At 47.9% G+C, this 13,484-nt stretch overlaps 1 protein-coding gene and 16 non-coding genes across 17 annotated transcripts in view; all 17 read right to left on the bottom strand.

Annotated features, from left to right (window-relative positions):
- Positions 1 to 13,484, bottom strand: part of LOC144935616 (lipoxygenase homology domain-containing protein 1-like) — a 92,871-nt gene that overhangs the window by 14,451 nt on the left and 64,936 nt on the right. Inside the window, exons 28-30 of the mRNA XM_078862439.1 lie at positions 8,483 to 8,647; positions 994 to 1,175; positions 92 to 208 (exon numbers count right to left, since the gene is read on the bottom strand). Coding sequence (XP_078718565.1) covers positions 92 to 208; positions 994 to 1,175; positions 8,483 to 8,647 — 464 coding nt within the window. The remainder of the gene's footprint in view (positions 1 to 91; positions 209 to 993; positions 1,176 to 8,482; positions 8,648 to 13,484) is intronic.
- TRNAN-GUU (transfer RNA asparagine (anticodon GUU)) lies at positions 9,101 to 9,174 on the bottom strand. The gene has a single exon. It is a non-coding gene; the product is annotated as a tRNA-Asn (tRNA).
- On the bottom strand, positions 9,276 to 9,349 carry TRNAN-GUU (transfer RNA asparagine (anticodon GUU)). The gene has a single exon. It is a non-coding gene; the product is annotated as a tRNA-Asn (tRNA).
- Positions 9,451 to 9,524, bottom strand: TRNAN-GUU (transfer RNA asparagine (anticodon GUU)). The gene has a single exon. It is a non-coding gene; the product is annotated as a tRNA-Asn (tRNA).
- On the bottom strand, positions 9,626 to 9,699 carry TRNAK-UUU (transfer RNA lysine (anticodon UUU)). Its single transcript has one exon. It is a non-coding gene; the product is annotated as a tRNA-Lys (tRNA).
- Positions 9,801 to 9,874, bottom strand: TRNAN-GUU (transfer RNA asparagine (anticodon GUU)). The gene has a single exon. It is a non-coding gene; the product is annotated as a tRNA-Asn (tRNA).
- On the bottom strand, positions 10,529 to 10,602 carry TRNAN-GUU (transfer RNA asparagine (anticodon GUU)). The gene has a single exon. It is a non-coding gene; the product is annotated as a tRNA-Asn (tRNA).
- On the bottom strand, positions 10,704 to 10,777 carry TRNAN-GUU (transfer RNA asparagine (anticodon GUU)). The gene has a single exon. It is a non-coding gene; the product is annotated as a tRNA-Asn (tRNA).
- Positions 10,879 to 10,952, bottom strand: TRNAN-GUU (transfer RNA asparagine (anticodon GUU)). Its single transcript has one exon. It is a non-coding gene; the product is annotated as a tRNA-Asn (tRNA).
- On the bottom strand, positions 11,054 to 11,127 carry TRNAN-GUU (transfer RNA asparagine (anticodon GUU)). Its single transcript has one exon. It is a non-coding gene; the product is annotated as a tRNA-Asn (tRNA).
- On the bottom strand, positions 11,229 to 11,302 carry TRNAK-UUU (transfer RNA lysine (anticodon UUU)). Its single transcript has one exon. It is a non-coding gene; the product is annotated as a tRNA-Lys (tRNA).
- TRNAN-GUU (transfer RNA asparagine (anticodon GUU)) lies at positions 11,404 to 11,477 on the bottom strand. Its single transcript has one exon. It is a non-coding gene; the product is annotated as a tRNA-Asn (tRNA).
- TRNAN-GUU (transfer RNA asparagine (anticodon GUU)) lies at positions 12,132 to 12,205 on the bottom strand. The gene has a single exon. It is a non-coding gene; the product is annotated as a tRNA-Asn (tRNA).
- TRNAN-GUU (transfer RNA asparagine (anticodon GUU)) lies at positions 12,685 to 12,758 on the bottom strand. Its single transcript has one exon. It is a non-coding gene; the product is annotated as a tRNA-Asn (tRNA).
- TRNAN-GUU (transfer RNA asparagine (anticodon GUU)) lies at positions 12,860 to 12,933 on the bottom strand. Its single transcript has one exon. It is a non-coding gene; the product is annotated as a tRNA-Asn (tRNA).
- On the bottom strand, positions 13,035 to 13,108 carry TRNAN-GUU (transfer RNA asparagine (anticodon GUU)). The gene has a single exon. It is a non-coding gene; the product is annotated as a tRNA-Asn (tRNA).
- TRNAN-GUU (transfer RNA asparagine (anticodon GUU)) lies at positions 13,376 to 13,449 on the bottom strand. Its single transcript has one exon. It is a non-coding gene; the product is annotated as a tRNA-Asn (tRNA).

Here is a 13,484-nt window from a genome sequence, read left to right as displayed (position 1 = left end):
CATTGATGTGATGATGATAGAGGGGGTCAGCCACGATTATGACGACGATGATGATAACGATTAGGATAATGACAACAGCATCCTTCCTTACCTTCCCTCCTCCGAGCAGCCTGCGCACGTCCAGGCGATCGAGGTGCCAGCCGGCGCTCAGGCCGGCGTTGTCGTGCCCCACGCGCACCTTCTCGATGGCGTCGCCCACGTCCTCCAGCTGAGCGTGTGGGCGGGACACCCACGCACACACACGGCCGCCTTCAACTCTGACCCGCTCAACCCAAGCTGAACGCCGATGAGATGTTAACTGCCTCGCCTGGTATACAGGAAGTCGTGGGTTCGAACCAGACCCTGACGCCTGTTGTAAATTTGGTAGTTTGTGTATCTCTCTCTCTCGACCCGTGGTCGCATTTAGAATGAACGTACGTTTAGAGTTTTTGGCTGCTCTACATTCCGATGTGCTGAGTCCCTTTGTTGAGCTATCATTGGTGGCCAGGTCGCTTCTGAAAAAGAGCAATATAGTTCAGTGGGCCTTACCTGGTGAAATAAAAATAGCTTAGTTTTTGTTTATTCGCCAGCAAGGGATCTAAAGATCAAGATCTCTGATGTGTTTAAAGGTTGTGCCACGTGCTGTTCGGCAAACAAGTGCTGGCGTTTTGCTTACGTGCTGGGAGATTCAATCGTATTCAATTCAGAATTTCCCATGCCGTCGATTACTCCAGAGAACAGTTTAAAAAGGCCGTTTATTTGAAACCTTAATTTCCCGCGCATATTTCATCAGGAAGCAAAATATTTCAAGAACAAACAATTAAGCGGGCAGCGACGTTCGTTGAAATTCTTCCGCACCGTAACATAGCCAACCGTGCTCATCGCAGGTGCAGTAACGATCACATCGAGGTGACCCCACTTAGCCAATGGACGGTTCGCCACGTGACGCATCGTAGTAGTGGTGGTGGTACCACTGCCGTGCCACGACAAACCCAATCGGCGTGGGCCACGCACCTCCAGGACGAAGGTGTCGACGGAACCGCGGTTGAAGTGCTCCTTGCGCTGCTTCTTGCTGGGGCAGAGGCTGGCCTGGCGCGTGCAGCTGCCGTCGCGGCCGTACAGCACCACGAACACGTCGGCGTCCGTGCCGGCGCTCGGCACGTCGCTCGTGCGCGCCGTGATCTCGTACGGGACGTCTGCCGGTGGGGTGCGGGGGCAGCAGAGGAAGGGTGTGAGACGCGTTTGGGACGACGAGTCGGACGAAATCGCGGCCGTTGTGCTCGCGCGGGGTGGGAGTTGGGGGGGACGGGGGGTCGCCGGTGCTGGCTAACTCGATGCAGCAAATCTGGCTGTGACGGTCCCACCTGATGACGGAGACTTGTGTTGCCTCCGAAACGTCGTGATTTTATTATTTTATTTTTATTTATTTTAATTTCATTTTTTACCTACGTGACTTTACCGAAAGAACTAAGAGTATGCGACAGCGTCTATCACCTGCTGCAATCAGCGACCAAGCATCGCCGCGACTCGGACAAGCGCTCCGCAATTTGCCTGTCGCTGCTTGGTGGAAATTCTGCTTCCTATGGCAGGAGCCAGTCCGACCGTGGGACCCGTGTGGGATTGTTTTCTTCGGATTGGTTAAGTTCACGTCGGTTTGCTGTCGCCAGGTTTGTTGAGCAATGGGGGTTTTTTACCGCGCCAAATTAAGGCCATCCACTTGTGAGATCCAGCTAAGTGGGACTCAATTCGAGGGTTGATTCTCCGTCAGGACGTTGAACTCGCGACCTTCCAATTATGTGTCGTGCGCTCCAGCCAGAGAGACCGCCAGTCAGATAAACATTCCACACAGAGACGTACACAATTACCGTTTGCTACCATGATCCCTGAATATCAACGCTCTTATTGTTGTAAATGGGTGAAGGTGGAGGTATTAAAGTACTTTTTTGGTGGGTGATACCTGGTTGAAAATCCTGTTCCCACAACACAGTTGGCCTTGAGATTCTTATCCTGCGTAGATGCTGCACATGAAGTACCCCGTTCTCCTGATTATAAGACGCAATATTTTCCGCTGATGTTTCATGTAAATGTTGGCGATGCATCAAATCATCTGGTCAGTGTGTGTGTGTAGGTGTATGACCAGATTGTATAACTTTACTGACATAGGGCACAGAATCTGGTATCATAACTGGCTACCACTCATGTTAAGTGAGGGTCTAACTCTCTAATTGAATTAAAATTAGCACGGTGGAGCCTTCTGATACTCGCAAATCACTCGCAGGCTTGCTCAACGTTCTACACACCGAATATGAGAGACATGTCTAGAGGGAGTGTTACCAAATATCTTACGCACGGAAAAACCAAAAACTACGTTCAAGAGAAGTGAGGTTTAACCACCGAGAAGATGAAAATGATGAATGTGCAAATAGGACGTCCGATAGAGAGTCTGGAGTTTACCTTGTGCCCAGAGATCACGCTGTTCCACCACCACCACCATCACCACCACCAACAGCAGCAGCGGAGAGACGGGAGGGAGAGTGTAGTGGCTTGGAGAAACCCAGGAGGCGAGCGGGGAAAGCACCCAGAGTTCACCATCGCACACGCACCGTCACCAGGCGGCAAACCTCACGACTGCAGCTCAGTGGTCACAAACGAGGCCCGAACGCTAAGGCCAATGAAATTCTGCGTCAGGCGAAGGGGGGACTCGTCGATGGAGTCGCGAGGAGGCCGCCATTCTATTAAAATTCCTCGATTTCAAATCTGCGTATCTCCATTGGCAGTCTAGAGCCAATGTTGTTGGCTGGTTTATCCAAAGGGTAGCCACTGTTGATCTTCCAAAGATGTTGTTTTCATTTTATTGACACCGGAGATGATGAGGATTTGAGTCAATTCCTGACTGGGATTTGAACGCGAATTTTTCCAGGCGGTGCTGGAAGGTCATGTGTTCAAATTCCTTTCGGAGGTTGACTTGGTCTATCATTCTACTGGGGAAAGTAATATTGGTACCACCTTGTGGGAAAACAACAATGGTCATTCCATCAAGAAACTGGCCTCGATATATAAATGTGGAATTTCCACTGCTGGTTTTAGGGTCGCCAATGCTTTGCCTTCATCTATATTGCTTAAAGTGATGAGTAGAATGCTCCGTGAATTATTAAATGACAGCAACGTCCTTTGTTTGTCCAGGGAAGTCTGAGTGAATCACAAGACTTGTTTTCCTGCATTGAGATATTATGCCAATTCATTTTTAATACAATGCATTATTAAAATTATTATTTTCAATAATTCAAACTATGAATTTGGCCAAGTTTAAAATGTGCTCAGTTATTATCGGCTCGACTGTTAAATGATTTAGGGACATTAATCTTTTAACTACGAATCATGTCTGTAGAACGCAAGCTCAAAGAAGATCGCAGAATTTAATTCACCCAAAAAGAAAGAACCACGACAGCCCATCAACGCACGCCGCTCCGACTCACACCGCACCGTGCCGGGGCTTTGCCTTTTCGGCAAACACACTAAAGCCAAAGCACCACGGTTAGACCCCACACCAACATTCACCAATACCTCGAGCAGCAGCAACAGCAGCAACAGCAGCAACAGCAGCAACACGGACTCTGACGCTGACGCGATCCCAACACAATCCCAGTAAACGTGAAACGTTGAGACCGACGTTCGGTTCGACGTTTCCAACCACGTGCCAACGTCAGGCGCAACGTCGCGTGTTTACTGGGGACTCGGCCGATACGAGGCCCTCGGACACAAAGAGGGCTTTCCCCAGTGGACCTGCATATCAAGCGGAGAAGCCAAACGTCGTTCTACCGTTACGCGCTCGTAAACGACACCATGGCTTGTCGTTTAAAATTCCACAAAAGGGAAGGTTCATCGTCGCTCTGGGAGGCCAACTCCCAAGTCACACTGTCGTCATTCTGCTTCACGACCGCGTGGCAAAATAATTTTGTCCAGATCCGCGGCGCACCAGAGGGTGTTTATTTTTTTTACTTCATTTCATCGGATCTCATTTCTCTACGTATCATTTTTTTTCGCAACGCAAATATGGAGCCAGCATGTGGGCTGCATGATGCATTCGCAGCAGACGAAGGCAATTGACGACAGGCCCAGAAATAGCCCTCACTTTGCGCGTAATTTAGAGTCAAATATGGGCAAACCACAGAGGCAAAGCAGGGTGGTCTTCACAATCAATGTAATAGCGAGCAGGCATATCCATTAAACGTACATTAATATTGTCCTCGCCAGGTGAGGCCAATACGTGTAATTGAATGCTCCCCTTTAAACCCATTTGGCTTCTCTCCACGTGCCGCGGAGCGGTTTGGACACCCGGGACGGCATCGAGCTGTTCGCTAGAAATGGACCGGCAGTATCAGTAATGATAGCCCTCCCTGAGGCCGCCTCGGGAAGGTGCTGCATTTGGGGATGTTTGGCCAATTCCTTGCCGAGTCATTTGTTTTTTGTTGCGTGGGAGGTAACCCAGAGGCGCCCAAAGAAAAGCCACTGACGCAAAGGATTAACGCTCGAATTCGAGAGGTTTGGCAACCTACTTGCTGTGCTGCATTCTCGACGGTCAACCTGGTCACCGCGCAGGTGGATATCTCACGGATAAAACAATCTTTCCACGACCCTACAACCCTGATGGCCCAAAGTGCTGGATTGCAAGCTTGCGCATCACGCCTGGCATGTACAGATATGGCATTTAAAACTGGTCGTTGTCATCTTACATGGGCAGCCCTTTCATGAGAAGGCCCATGTTTAAAATAAGGAAAAACACGTATGGCAAATGCACCTCAAAGCCACCTCGACCACTGCAGCTCTTTGTAATCAACACGTGATGTACCCAGACTCCAACGTGGTACAGACGGTGATCCGTGCGGGTTTTCAAATTATCTGTGTCGGACGCAGCTGATGGAAAACATTTCACGTGGGGGCTTTGACGCAATCAAAATGTCTCACGAGTCAAACGAGCCCAGGGTTTCGAACCAGCGCTGGAAATTCCACATTGTCATGGCAGGAGCCAGTCTAGCCAAAGTACATCTACTGTTGACGTCCCACAAAGTGGTATGCCGATTGTAAACTCCGCTAGAGAGAGTTGAGAACTGCCAACAGCACCACCCGGCCCAATTAATAAACAAATAGATGTCGGCAGTGAAAGCTAGCGTGGTCAACTTATAAACGCGGCACTGGATCACAGTTTGGACGGATTGGCATCTAGTTGCACACGTGGCAGACAACACCGTGACACTACAGATAAACAGCATTCATAGGAAGCGACCAACATGAACTGGATTTTATTGTTCGCTTGTCACCCTCCACTTCTGCAGCACTGCATGAGGACGGCTGCTTCGGCAAGGGTGGGCGGCGTTAGTAAGCGGTGACAAAGAGCAAGCTGGCATTTTGCGAAAAAGCTACATTGGCAATCCCTTAACGGAACCCCATCAGACAGTCGCCTTTTCGTTCGTACGAAACCGAGAGTCAGACTTGCTCGCATTGATCCCTCACAAGGTCATAGAGTCTCCCTGCTCACACAGGCAACGGGGCAATGCTCTTGAACCGGCGGTGGAAATTCCACGTTCCTATAGGACAACAACCGCCGTTTGCTTAACTGCAAAGGGAGGGAATGTTTATACATTAAACCCGGAGGGACAATGTGCTCAATCGTCTCCGTAAAAGGGGATTTAAACTCGCAGCGTTGCGATTGAAAGTCGCGTGTTTTAACCGCAGAGACACAAGGACACATTATGGTTCACAACATCACAGTTAAGAGTGCCTCCTGTTAAGCCTTGTCTCTACACTGGTGTGCGTATGAGGGGCACTTTTGGTTGAGCATTTGATAGCAAAGCGGCAAGATTGGTGTCACCGCAGCGATCAGCATGCGCCACGCATTCCTTGATGACCTGCTGTGCGTCATTGTCATCTAAAATAATGCCCGCAATATTCCATACGTGTCTCCTACTTGCAAAACGTTGACTGCACCTTGAAAGGCTCTCACCTGCGCCTGACTAATTGAACTGCTAATAGACTTGTTGACAAATGGGCAAAGCGATATAAAGTGGAGTCACGCCGTTCCTTAGCTGGACAATTTGCATATTGAATTCGTGGGGAAAAAATGAAAAGGTGGCCAGGTGGCTTTAGAGGTCAAAGCACTGAGTCAGCACTGCTAAGAGCCTGGGTTTGAATGCAGATTTTAGCCACCTGTGGTTAAACCTGTGGTTCTCAATTTTAGCGAGTTCATGGTCTCTGGCCGGTCACGAACGACTGCACAGTACGGCGCCAGCTATCGCAGATTGCGGTTGTGTCGCTTCGGTTCTCTGCTGGGAGTACGACGTCTTTTAAAAACAACTGGCGCTATGCCTCTCTCTGAATGAAATGAAAGATGACCATTTGTGCGTTCCAAGATTCAGACGCTGCTCGATGAAGACCTGCCCATGCGTGTGAATCATGGAGGTTACTTTTACCATGCTTCGCGACACTGGTCAATGTGGGATGGTGAATGGGAGGTGGGAAGGAGTGGCCCAGGACTGGTTGAGATATCACTCAGATATCACCCGCCACTGATGCCATAGTGCAGTGTGCTTACCATTGTGCCACCACTCCCCTCATGTTTATTAATAGTACAGTAGAACCTCGGAGATCGAACGCACCAGAACTCGAACAAATCGGTGTTCGAACGATATTTCCGAACATTTTTTGCCCCGGAAACCGAACGAAATTTGGAGGTCGAATGGGCAATCACGACTTGAAAGAACCTGTACGGCTGAGACGCGTATGGCCAGCATGCATGACGCGTGCCCAGACAAAGGTTTTACACCCTCCTCCTCCTCACCACCTTCCACTCAAGCCATCAATTCTCCTTACTACAGGTAAAGTGAAGTTCAATGTTTATTTATTTCATTTATTCCATATATTTATTCATTTATTCCATTTATTTATTGTGTTTCTGGTTTTTTTGAATGATTTTATGCATGTAATTACTGTAAACTTCGTGTAAAAATGCTTTATAATGAGAGATGTCTTGTGTCTGGAACCAATTAATGTCTTTTACATTAATTCGTATGGGGACAATTAATTCGGTGTTCGAATGGCCTTCTGAAACTAATTTATTGAAAATACAATGAAGTCTGTAATAATTATAATATTAAAAATATATCATCTTAGTTACATTAATAGAACACCATTATTGCCCTAAAGCTTCTAATGGCAATACAGAGTGATAAATAATCAAACTGTCAATGCTTGAACACTGCCTGTAATTAAACACAAATCACAAGAATTGTATATACTCCGCAAGAGAAGCATGCGTGGCATTGGAATTGAGATGACCCTTCATCATCGTCGTCAGTAATGATGAATTCCCTGCTGGATGAATGCCTGCCCAACGTCACCATTAGTTTACCCGTAGATCTCCTCCCCAGTGTCCGCTAGAAAAAAAACAACCGTCATGGTTATGCAGTAAAAGTCAAAGTGTTTCTGTGACCAAACTAGCAATAGGACCGCACTTATGTATGCTGGTGGTCTCTGAGTAAGTGGTGTAAGTTCCTCATTCCTATGGTGAGGACCAGTCACTCCATAGGTTGTACACTGTATTCTTGGTTCTTTCGGTAAAGTCACGTAGAAGGGATGATGATTGCTTGTGTTGCAATCGAAACGTCGTCAGAATTGTATTGTTTTATATTTTTATTATTTTATTTTTCCATTCTACGTGACTTTAACGAAAGAACCAAGAATATGAATCCCTGCAGTCACGAAAGCTTGAAATCAGTTTGTAAACTGTTAACGTCCCACAATTTGGCGCTACTGATTTTATCCACCCCCGGGCGGATGATGGGAAGAATCCACTACCCAACCGGGAGTTGAAACTCGCAAATCTCCCGACTGGTGAGCCATCACTCTTGAGTGCATCACCAGCATGGCCCCACGACAAAAAAAACACGCCCTGACCACACTGGGCGGTGGCAAAACCGATTCCCTGGGTCCGCCACATTTGAGGTACAAACCAAAAATCAGGACAAACGTGGGAAGATTATTCACGGCATCAGAAGAGGGGAGAAGTGCACCGCGAGCGGTGTGTTCTGACGCATTCGACAAAAACCCGAGGACGTTTTGGACCGTGACCTCACATGGACGACAATTTTGGGAGAACCCAGAATAGGTGGCAACCGCAGCGACTACTCAGAAGGATTGATTGACTGTTTTCTGCGAGTGGGGAGCCCACCCTGGGCTTGAGTTGACCTAGCGAGAAAACGGATGGTGGCACCACTCAAACCGTCTGCTGCTCTGGTCTCTTTCTTTCAGTACTGGGCAGGGAGTGCGAAAGGGGACTGGCGAACGGACGCCGCTCGTCCGGCATCAACGACATCCTCACAAACGCCGACATCGTCGTCGCCGCCATCGTGACGATCGTTTTTAGCATCGTCGCTACCGTGAACGCTGGCGCAATCGCCGGCACCGCTGCTGTTGCGGCGCAAAGCATCCGAGCTGCCGGAGCACCTACGTGGGGCATAGTGCTCGGAGCTCGGCTCGGCTGGGAAGAGCTCGCGCTCCGTGCTGCCGTCGTCCTCGTCCGCATCGAGCCACCGCGCGCAGGCAAAGCGCAGGCGCTGGCCCAGCGACGGCGCATCCACCTCCACCCAGTCGAGGAACCAGCCGGCAGAAAGGCCTGCGGGGTGAACAGAAAAAAAAAAGTGGGCGTCCAGCGCAAGGTTAAAGGACGAAGATGAGGTCCTCACGTTTCGGACAAGTTTCGGTGAGTGAGATTCAGCGGATGTTTCAACACCGACTTCAACTGAGCAAAACATTTGGCAGATAAATCGCATGAACCAACAACGTATTCACCAAGATGGGTTGTACCATCATTGAAGGCATGAATGACAATCACTGTAAAAAAAACAACCTAAAATTGACTTCTTGATAGCAAAACACACTCTTTCAAACATCATCCCTGGGTGGTCTTGAACCACTAACTTTGTTGGTCAACAGATGAACGCGTTAACCAATTGCGCCACAGAGACAGCTGCGAGGAGTAACTTGCTGTTCCATTTTTAAGGAATGAATGACATTTGCTGTCGTAAAATCGAATCGAATCTAGCCAGCAAAAAGCTCTCCAAAAGTTCGTCCCTGGGTGGGCTTGAACCACCAAACTTTCAGTTAACAGCCGAACGCGCTAACCAATTGCGCCACAGAGACAGCTGCAAGGGTTAACTTGCTGTTCCATTTTTAAGGAATGAATGACATTCGCTGTCGTAAAATAGAATAGAATCTTGCAAGTAAAAAACTCTCCGCTAGGTCGTCCCTGGGTGGGCTTGAACCACCAACCTTTCAGTTAACAGCCGAACGTGCTAACCAATTGCGCCACAGAGACAGCTGCAATGAGCAACATGCTGTTCCATGTTGAAGGAATTAATGACATTCGCTGTCGTAAAATAGAATAGAATCTTGCAAGTAAAAAACTCTCCGCTAGGTCGTCCCTGGGTGGGCTTGAACCACCAACCTTTCGGTTAACAGACGAACGCGCTAACCAATTGCGCCACAGAGACAGCTGCAATGCGCAACTTGCTGTTCCATGTTGAAGGAATTAATGACATTCGCTGTCGTAAAATAGAATCGAATCTAGCCAGCAAAAAACTCTCCAAAAGTTCGTCCCTGGGTGGGCTTGAACCACCAACCTTTCAGTTAAAAGCCGAACGCACTAACCAATTGCGCCACAGAGACAGCAGCAAGGATTAACTTTCTGTTCCATTTTTAAGGAACTAATGACATTCGCTGTCGAATAATCGAATCTAATCTAGCCAGCAAAGAACTCTCCGATAGTGCGTCCCTGAGTAGGCTTGAACCACCAACCTTTCGGTTAACAGCCGAACGCGCTAACTAATTGTGCCACAGAGACAGCTGCAATGAGTAACTTGCTGTTCCATGTTGAAGGAATTAATGACATTCGCTGTCATAAAATAGAATCGAATCTAGCAAGCAAAAAACTCTCGGAAAGTTCGTCCCTGAGTGGGCGTGAACCACCAACCTTTCGGTTAACTGCCGAACGCGCTAACCAATTGCGCCACAGTGACAGCTGCAAGGACTAACTTGCTGTTCCATTTTTAAGGAATGAATGACATTGGCTGTCGTAAAATCGAATCGAGTATTGACTTTGAGGAATAAATATACACTTTCAAACAGCATCGCTGGGTGGTTAAAAGCTGAACGTGCTAACCAATTGCACCAGAGAGACAACTCAACGACGCCACTTGCTGTTCCATGTTTAAGGAATTAATACAGGTAGGAACAACAGTTACAAACTGCCCACCAGGGATTATTTGTCGGTCCGTCCGTCGTGATTAGCCACGCCCTCGATTTGTATTTCATAGACCACTTCGGGCGGGCTCAGCACCAGGTGACACGCCGCCCCACGCAGCGTCACACGGATCGCACGAATGCACTGTCTAACCAAGTACCTACCTGCCCCCTCCTAAAGAACGTGTTGACATTCGCTGTCTTAAAAAACAGATCTGGAATAGACTTTGTGCAAGCAAAAAACTCTCCAAAACCTCGTCCTTGGATGGGCTTGAACCACCAACCTTTCGGTTAACAGCCGAACGCGCTAGCCAATTGCGCCACAGAGACAGCTGCGAGGAGTAACTTGCTGTTCGATTTTTAAGGAATGAATGACATTTGCTGTCGTAAAATCGAATCGAATCTAGCCAGCAAAAAGCTCTCCAAAAGTTCGTCCCTGGGTGGGCTTGAACCACCAAACTTTCAGTTAACAGCCGAACGCGCTAACCAATTGCGCCACAGAGACAGCTGCAAGGGTTAACTTGCTGTTCCATTTTTAAGGAATGAATGACATTCGCTGTCATAAAATCGAAACAAATATAGCCAGCAAAAAACTCACCAAAAGCTCGTCCCGGGGTGGGCTTGAACCACCAACCTTTCAGTTAACAGCCGAACGCGCTAACCAATTGCGCCACAGAGACAGCTGCAATGAGCAACATACTGTTCCATGTTGAAGGAATTAATGACATTCGCTGTCGTAAAATAGAATAGAATCTAGCAAGTAAAAAACTCTCCGCTAGGTCGTCCCTGGGTGGGCTTGAACCACCAACCTTTCGGTTAACAGACGAACGCGCTAACCAATTGCGCCACAGAGACAGCTGCAATGCACAACTTGCTGTTCCATGTTGAAGGAATTTATGACATTCGCTGTCGTAAAATAGAATCGAATCTAGCCAGCAAAAAACTCTCCAAAAGTTCGTCCCTGGGTGGGCTTGAACCACCAACCTTTCAGTTAAAAGCCGAACGCACTAACCAATTGCGCCACAGAGACAGCAGCAAGGATTAACTTTCTGTTCCATTTTTAAGGAACTAATGACATTCGCTGTCGAATAATCGAATCTAATCTAGCCAGCAAAGACCTCTCCGATAGTGCGTCCCTGAGTAGGCTTGAACCACCAACCTTTCGGTTAACAGCCGAACGCGCTAACTAATTGTGCCACAGAGACAGCTGCAATGAGTAACTTGCTGTTCCATGTTGAAGGAATTAATGACATTCGCTGTCATAAAATAGAATCGAATCTAGCAAGCAAAAAACTCTCGGAAAGTTCGTCCCTGAGTGGGCGTGAACCACCAACCTTTCGGTTAACTGCCGAACGCGCTAACCAATTGCGCCACAGTGACAGCTGCAAGGACTAACTTGCTGTTCCATTTTTAAGGAATGAATGACATTGGCTGTCGTAAAATCGAATCGAGTATTGACTTTGAGGAATAAATATACACTTTCAAACAGCATCGCTGGGTGGTTAAAAGCTGAACGTGCTAACCAATTGCACCAGAGAGACAACTCAACGACGCCACTTGCTGTTCCATGTTTAAGGAATTAATACAGGTAGGAACAACAGTTACAAACTGCCCACCAGGGATTATTTGTCGGTCCGTCCGTCGTGATTAGCCACGCCCTCGATTTGTATTTCATAGACCACTTCGGGCGGGCTCAGCACCAGGTGACACGCCGCCCCACGCAGCGTCACACGGATCGCACGAATGCACTGTCTAACCAAGTACCTACCTGCCCCCTCCTAAAGAACGTGTTGACATTCGCTGTCTTAAAAAACAGATCTGGAATAGACTTTGTGCAAGCAAAAAACTCTCCAAAACCTCGTCCCTGGGTGGGCTTGAACCACCAACCTTTCAGTTAACAGCCGAACGCGCTAACCAATTGCGCCACAGAGACAGCTGCAAGGAGTAATTTGCTGTTCCATTTTTAAGGAATGAATGACATTCGCTGTCGTAAAATCGAATCGAGTATTGACTTTGAGGAATAAATATACACTTTCAAACAGCATCGCTGGGTGGTTAAAAGCTGAACGTGCTAACCAATTGCACCAGAGAGACAACTCAACGACGCCACTTGCTGTTCCATGTTTAAGGAATTAATACAGGTAGGAACAACAGTTACAAACTGCCCACCAGGGATTATTTGTCGGTCCGTCCGTCGTGATTAGCCACGCCCTCGATTTGTATTTCATAGACCACTTCGGGCGGGCTCAGCACCAGGTGACACGCCGCCCCACGCAGCGTCACACGGATCGCACGAATGCACTGTCTAACCAAGTACCTACCTGCCCCCTCCTAAAGAACGTGTTGACATTCGCTGTCTTAAAAAACAGATCTGGAATAGACTTTGTGCAAGCAAAAAACTCTCCAAAACCTCGTCCCTGGGTGGGCTTGAACCACCAACCTTTCAGTTAACAGCCGAACGCGCTAACCAATTGCGCCACAGAGACAGCTGCAAGGAGTAACTTGCTGTTCCATTTTTAAGGAATGAATGACATTTGCTGTCGTAAAATCGAATGTAATCTAGCCAGCAAAAAGCTCTCCAAAAGTTCGTCCCTGGGTGGGCTTGAACCACCAACCTTTCGGTTAACAGCCGAACGCGCTAACCAATTGCGCCACAGAGACAGCTGCAATAAGCAACTTGCTGTTCCATGTTGAAGGAATTAATGACATTCGCTGTCGTAGAATAGAATCGAATCTAGCAAGCAAAAAATTATCTGAAAGTTCGTTCCTGGGTGGGCTTGAACCACCAACCTTTTGGTTAACAGCCGAACGCGCTAACCAATTGCGCCACAGAGACAGCTGCAACGAGTAACTTGCTGTTCCATTTTTAAGGAATGAATGACATTAGCTGTCGTAAAATCGAATCTAATCTAGCCAGCAAAAAGCTCTCCGAAAGTTCGTGGGCTTGAACCACCAACCTTACCACTTCATAGCAGAACACGCTGGCCAAATGCGCCAGAGACAGCTGCAAGAAGCCACTTGCTGTTCGATGTTGAAGGAATGAATGACATTCGCTGTCGAAAAATAGAATCGAATCTAGCAAGCAAAAAACTCTCCAAAAGTTCGTCCCTGGGTGGGCTTCAACCACCAACCTTTCTGTTAACAGCTGAACGCGCTAACCAATTGCACCACAGAGACAGCTGCAATGAGACACTTGCTGTTCCATGTTGAAG

The sequence above is a fragment of the Lampetra fluviatilis genome, chromosome 13, assembly GCF_964198595.1.
Source record: "Lampetra fluviatilis chromosome 13, kcLamFluv1.1, whole genome shotgun sequence".
NCBI classification, from domain to species: Eukaryota; Metazoa; Chordata; class Hyperoartia; order Petromyzontiformes; family Petromyzontidae; genus Lampetra; species Lampetra fluviatilis.
This window is presented reverse-complemented; position numbering and strand designations above follow the sequence as displayed.